Source organism: Cryptotermes secundus, unplaced genomic scaffold (genome assembly GCF_002891405.2).
Source record: "Cryptotermes secundus unplaced genomic scaffold, Csec_1.0 scaffold776, whole genome shotgun sequence".
NCBI lineage: Eukaryota > Metazoa > Arthropoda > Insecta > Blattodea > Kalotermitidae > Cryptotermes > Cryptotermes secundus.
The window spans coordinates 147,209-153,508 of NW_019742976.1; the positions used below are offsets into that span (position 1 = coordinate 147,209).

Here is a 6,300-nt window from a genome sequence, read left to right on the forward strand (position 1 = left end):
AAGTGACAATTCATATGGTGATCAGGACTATAAAACCATGCAGTCCGGTAGTTGGGTAGCTACATATTGCCTGCATCTTCAGCCATCAAACTCCTAGCAAAGCAGTGCCATCTATCTACCAAACTACATGGTGTTAACCAAGACCATCATATATGTCAAAACTTGTTGATTCATAGCTATGTGGATTCACATAATGTTTGTATTACATTTCAAGAATTCGTTCATAATTATAAAATTCAATGGGTAATTCAAACTATATTTTATTATTTTTAACCCTATATAGAGAACTTGTCAAAATGAAGGGCACTACAATGCTTGCCCTTCATAGGCACTTAATGGAATCATTTTTGAAGGCTGTATATCACTAACATTATTTTGAACAATAAAACGTCAAGATGGTAACATAACATTTATTTCCACAGCAATCATACCTGACTGGAACATTTCAAATAACAAAGCCAATAAATATGAAACTCTATAATACAAGCGAGTTAATCGGTGGAGTTCCTTTTAGCATCACATTACCAACATATCAACATACTGCAATCTCTTTTAACTCTCAGAAAAAACCTACTGCTTGCCTAATAAACAAAACTATAACCTTCCTGATCTTCGACTAGCCACTGTACGCAACTGTCCATATACCTTGGATGGAGGACTACCCAAAATAAGGTTACATATTGCCCTTCTTGCTAATTGAATGTTTATATAGGACCCCAATATATGAATTCTTGAATCTGCAAGTACTATTCGGGTTTTGGTAACATTCTCAATTGTAAACTTTGTTCTACCTCCCTTACCAGCCAATCTACCAATTGCTCGGGACATATGATCTCCCTTCAATGGCTTTACATCTTTGATCTCAAATGTCTCTACAAACAAATCATCAAGTCGGATTAATGCCAATGCATCATCTACATCAAACCCATATACAAATGCCTTAACAAAGTCTGCAGCTTTCTGAAGATGGCTAATATCCTCCGTCTCAGTACAAGTCCGAATTTCAACATTACGGGTTCTAAGGTTGAAACGGATTTGAAGATGTAAATGCTCAACAATAGGACCAAATATTTTCATCCAGTTTTCTTTGAGTGGCGTGTAGCGATGCCCAGGTACTGCAATTTTCCTCATTTCTGCAAGTTCTCCTTTTCGTAGCCTTCCCTTTTTGGCTGGGGTATGCTGAGGTCGACGTCTGCCTTCAATACCTCTATCAACTACCATTTGGTTCTCGTCATCTTGTGCTTTACGCTTGCGGCTCCTTTTCGACAAAACTTTGACGAATGTGTCCGAATTCTCCTTTTCCTTTTCCATGGTTACTGAAACACCTTCAGGCCTGTTAAAAATTCATTATATTAACTTCATAATATGATATAAGCCATTTGTGTCGCATACAACACAATCAAACTTACAGTGCTAGCAGCTGATATAAATTATGGTCGAACACGTGTACAAACTTGTACACCTTCTAGACCGCCATATTTACTGCATGCAAGGAATGAATTGAACAGGCTGCCTAACAGCTGAATCTTAAATGTACCAACAACTAGACGAAACTAGACCAGCAAGCAAGCGGCTCAAATGTTAAGAGTTAATAAATGGTCTGCCTGCTTGTATTATACGTTGTTCAGACTCTTCAGACGCTTCAGACTTGCTTGTTTTAAGTGTGGCCGTATGTATGTTTGTGTTTGTTATGAATTTTAATATGTTATAATGAAACTCTTATTGATGATATGGCTGGCCAATGTGTGGGGAATGGCAAGATGTGCAATTGTGCAACATAGAGTTATGGTTGGAAATATGAGGGATTTTGTTCAGGGTCGAATGTGACAGTGGTTATATTGTGGCGTATGTGTGTTCTGTTCATGAGGACTGAATATATATTTTATTGGACCAAGGATGTATGATGTGTAGTCATCATGAATTTGTATTGTGTGATGTGCTTTATATCCAGCCCTACGGGGAGGTGATTGGATCCATGAAGTGAAAATAAATATAAATATAAATGTAAATCTAGACATAACAAATCGAGCTAACGCAATGAATTTCGAGACGACGATTTCATGTCACGAATTGTAGGGCTCGAGCTGCTTGTGATACACCAAAACCTAATATAGCCATAAGATTTCCGTATTCTGGTATGTGACACCATATAGACCTTTTTAGCAGGTTTTTCCGAAACGCCTGTCCCTTTCTACTATAACCGCCCTAATGGCCCACAAGCCCAAATTGTAATTCATTATGGATAATTATCAGTATTTTATAATAATTACACAGAGTGTGACATAGCCCATCTCTTGCACACTCGAAGTGGCCTATTTCCCAGATGGACCACACAAAGACACCAGACCCCTGGTGATTTAGTTCAGCGTTTCTTGGAATTTTGGTTCCAGAGTCGCTCGGCGACTCACTTTGAAAATTTGACTCTTGACAGGTTCTGCTAGTCGTAAGTCACACGTAGGCATACCAGGAGGGGATGTTATGGCCAGCATACATCATTCCCTGTCAAAAGTTACGTTAAGTCATTAAAGAAAAAAAAAATTGCCTGTAGAGTAAAGATGATTGGAGGTAGCGGATTCATAGTCAACTCCCTTACTTCAAATCTGGCCAGTTCTCAAAAGTTGAGGGTGTGACTTGGGAACTTCGGGGAAACTGGAGAGGCTCACATCTCTTCAGAAAAACAGTCTTCAAACAGTCTTCAAAAAAGGTGGTGGTCCAGCTAGGACATAATTCAGACGCGAATTCAGCATCACAAAAATATTTCAGCAAAAGAGAAAAAAATTATTTTTAGAGCAGTTTGTAAGTGTTTGGTGGTTCAGTTTGCAAATAAGTGTCATTGTCTAGTGAATTGTTGTGTGTGTGAACTGTTCTTTTCTTCAAAGAATAAAGTGTTCTCTTCTACAAAGTGCATATGGTGTCGTATCATTAGACACTTCTGCCTCCCTGACGGAGCGAGACCCATAAAAAGATCCTGAGACAGTCTCAACTCTATCTTCTGAGGTAGCATAATCACCTGTGTTCCTTGGCAAGCTTCCCACACTGTTCCGGTTAAAGGTAGGCGCACACCTGTCGTCATTGGACGGATGGCACGGATCGGACGGATCAGATTTTATTATTACATACATCGTGTCAAATGAGCCTGCGCTCACTTGTCCGCATCGTACGTATCGGAGTTCGGCAATGCCGACGGGTATTCCCGAGAGGGGCAGTCAATCCGATTAGGCCGTACGGAGCGGACAACGTATTCGGGATTTCACCTCTCACACCGTTAGCAGCTGTTAGTTCATTTTCATTCAATGTGCTTACAACTGGTGAATTTTCCAATGGATTCAGCTCAATTAATTGTCATTGTGCAAGAATATGAAGAATTGTACAATTTGAGACACCCTGACTATTCTAACCAGCAACGAAGGGACAACATTTGGGAAGAGATTGGAAGGAGAATGAACCACCTCGGTAAGTACAAGTACTTCTACAATTTAATCATGTACATTTTACATTACAGTGGGATGTTATTAGTGAACTAATAAAAATGCACTACATTTTACAACACACTTTACAGTAACAGAGTAATGGTAATACAGTTTTACAATGAGAGTACTTAATTACAATATAATTAGTATTATAGCATAGTATGGCTACAGTAAGGAATAATATATTAAGGCAGGCGCTGTCCAGCTTGAACTCTTCTTTGCTGCCATTCAACGGAACCTATATCTGAGTTGAAATATTGTTTGAAACATTCCCTTACTTCTAAAGCATCTTGACGTGAAGTACCACCACTTCTTCTGAGACTTCTCAAACCTTCCACGTTGGAAAGAGAAACTTGCAAATCAGATTCAGTCCAGTGACATGTGTCATCTCTTAAAAAGTTATGTAGACAACATGTAGCCATAATAATTGTAACAGAATGTTCATGGGAAACATTCAACTTGCGTTCGAAAATTCTGAATTTTCGAGCCAATATTCCAAACGTGTTCTCTGCTGTATTCCTTGCACGACTCAACCGATAGTTAAAAATCTTTTTTTCTTCATTTTGATGCACATCATCACGTGAGCAAGGTCTCATTAAGTAAGTGCATAATGGGAAAGCTTCATCCCCAACAGTGACATGTGGTAAGATAGTATTTCCTCCTGGAGGTAGCTTTGGTGGAGGAAGGTGTAAACTTTCATCTGCCAAACCCTTACTCAAATAAGAAGTTCGGAAAATGCTAGCATCAGAGTTTTTACCAAATGCACCAACATCAGTAACTAAGAACTTATAATTAGCATCGACTAATGCTAGCAGGACAGTGCTGAACATTTTTTTGTAACAAAAGAAATCTGAGCCCCTGTGTGGAGGTGCTTGAATTTGCACATGTTTGCCATCGAGAGCCGCCACCGCATTCGGAAAATTCCACTTTTCACGGAAGCCTTCTTCTGATGAGATACATAACTGTTCATCAGGTGTTGGCATAACTACGGGCCTCAGGACAGTCCATATAACGTCGCAGGTTGAATACACAATTTTGCGAACTGTACTCTCACCCAGCCGGTAGGAAAAAGCAAGTGACCGGAACGAGTTCCCAGTAGCCAAAAATCTGAAACAGTGAGAAAGAAGGATCTAGTACACTCCGGTTTCCCCTGTCATATTTCATTCCAGCAATGCTCCACAATCATTTCATTTAATTTGTCATTCATGAATCATTGCCCCAGGGGAGTGCGACAGGCTTCGCCAGCCAGCCGGAAACAGGTTTTGGACTGTACATGTAATACTGTATGTACGAGTATATTACATACTTCAATTGCTAATAATCTCGTACATATTACCTGTTTCAGGTGCAGTCTGCAAATCCAAATGGACCAGAATCAGGGACAACCATCGCAAAGCATTGAATCTGCGCAACACGAAAAGTGGGCAGGCAGTTTCAAAAATGAAGCCACCCAAATTTCATAAAGAGCTTCAGTTCCTCACTCCATACCTACATGACGACGAAGATCGAATGACCAACCTCACGCCTTCAATTCCATACGCAAGCAGTAATTTGGAGGAAGAAGAGGACGAAACTGAATCAGAACACCCCCCTACAACATTTCAAATTCCCCCATGTTCTCCAGCAACAAGTGACACACAACGTTCATCATCCACAAACACACATTCAAACACATATGATCGTCAGAAGCGAATTTCATGGAACTCCACGCCACAACCGACTGCAGCATCAGTTCTGGACAAATATCTCAAGTCTAAGGAAATGAAACCCACAACAAACCCACTGACTGACCCGTTAATTGAGTTTTTCATTAATATGGCTCGGACTCTGAAAACCTTTCCACTTCAGGACCAAATTCACATTAAGGGACAACTATTTCAGATGGTAAACAGCGTGGAAATGCGACTGGCACAAGAAATGGATTCGTCGAACTCGGTCATTTCTTCGGCGACCCACAGTCCTGCCCAACATCAACAGGCCTTGAACCCATCCCTTGATGTTGAGACAGCCGATGATGCTATAATAGACAGTTTGCTGAAATTTCCTCGTTAAGTACTGTTGCTATTTTTCAACTTATTGTCATTGCTGAAAGTTCCCATTAAATAATGCTACTTTTTCAACTTGTTGTCATTTACTTTTATTAAATCATTAAGAGTAAAAATGTCTGAAATGTATTATAATATTGGCGGGCCGGTTTCAAACCCGGGTGGGCACGTGGGATTTTGTGATGGACAAAAGTGGCGCTGGGGTAGGTTTCCTCCGAGAACTTCGGTTTCCCCTGCCTATAGTCTCACAGGCCAAATAATAAAAATATTGTATACGTACCTTAAGCATACTGCTAGTCTTTGTTGAGGTTCTATTGCATGGTGGTATTTAGTATTTTGCTTCACTAAGTGTGGTCTCAGGATGTTCAGGAGTTCTGAAAACTTAGCGTAAGTCGTACAAAAGTATTTAAAAAACTTGACGTCATCATCAACTAAATCAGGGAACAAAGTATGATACTCTCCATAATCCACTCTTTTCTTATTTATTTTGTGAACCCAAATTTTCCATTTTCGTGTCCGTTTCTGTTCCTCTTCTGCCAGCAAGCAACTTGTTACTACAACTTCTTCCTCACTATCCATAACTGTTCACGATAATCAATAAACAATTTTCAAAGAATAGTCAAGAAGATGAACTTCACTTAACGATGTTACGCTATGAACTGAGCATATCTTGAAGGCAAGACCACCTGTCAGAAATGCGGTTGCTCCGAATCTGGTGTGTGCAGTCACAAAAAATTCCGATCCGTGCCGTCCGTCCGATGACGGCAGATGTGCGCCTACCTTTA

At 40.0% G+C, this 6,300-nt stretch overlaps 3 protein-coding genes across 4 annotated transcripts; 1 reads left to right on the plus strand and 2 right to left on the minus strand.

The window, feature by feature from the left end:
• Window positions 1-394: 394 nt before the first annotated feature.
• LOC111873659 (RNA-binding protein PNO1) lies at window positions 395-1,498 on the minus strand. The gene is made up of 2 exons (XM_023868566.2): window positions 1,410-1,498; window positions 395-1,333 (listed from the first exon to the last, which is right to left on the minus strand). The coding sequence occupies exon 2, from the start codon at window positions 1,309-1,311 to the stop codon at window positions 595-597; it is 717 nt and encodes a 238-aa protein (XP_023724334.1). The 5' UTR covers window positions 1,312-1,333; window positions 1,410-1,498; the 3' UTR covers window positions 395-594.
• Window positions 1,410-6,300, minus strand: LOC117283023 (protein ANTAGONIST OF LIKE HETEROCHROMATIN PROTEIN 1-like). Of its 2 annotated transcripts, XM_033755151.1 has the most exons (3): window positions 5,796-6,300; window positions 3,728-4,577; window positions 1,410-3,688 (listed from the first exon to the last, which is right to left on the minus strand). In XM_033755151.1, exons 1-3 carry the CDS (start codon window positions 6,092-6,094, stop codon window positions 3,656-3,658), a joined length of 1,182 nt encoding a protein of 393 aa, XP_033611042.1. In that variant the 5' UTR covers window positions 6,095-6,300; the 3' UTR covers window positions 1,410-3,655. The 2 variants fall into 2 exon arrangements, with proteins under 2 accessions (XP_033611042.1, XP_033611041.1); XM_033755150.1 differs by having other exon boundaries at window positions 1,410-4,577.
• LOC111873658 lies at window positions 3,285-5,590 on the plus strand. The gene is made up of 2 exons (XM_023868565.2): window positions 3,285-3,453; window positions 4,816-5,590. The coding sequence occupies exons 1-2, from the start codon at window positions 3,294-3,296 to the stop codon at window positions 5,520-5,522; spliced, it is 867 nt and encodes a 288-aa protein (XP_023724333.1). The 5' UTR covers window positions 3,285-3,293; the 3' UTR covers window positions 5,523-5,590.

Bases quoted from the DNA above. Each gene is read 5' to 3' on its own strand.
- LOC111873659 (XM_023868566.2), bottom strand. From the start codon at position 1,311: ATGGAAAAGGAAAAGGAGAATTCGGACACATTCGTCAAAGTTTTGTCG.
- LOC111873658 (XM_023868565.2), top strand. From the start codon at position 3,294: ATGTGCTTACAACTGGTGAATTTTCCAATGGATTCAGCTCAATTAATT. The intron at 3,454-4,815 runs GTAAGTACAAGT...TACCTGTTTCAG, and splicing joins AAGGAGAATGAACCACCTCG to GTGCAGTCTGCAAATCCAAA.
- LOC117283023 (XM_033755150.1), bottom strand. From the start codon at position 6,094: ATGGATAGTGAGGAAGAAGTTGTAGTAACAAGTTGCTTGCTGGCAGAA. The intron at 4,578-5,795 runs GTACGTATACAA...TCACTGTTTCAG, and splicing joins AGACTAGCAGTATGCTTAAG to ATTTTTGGCTACTGGGAACT.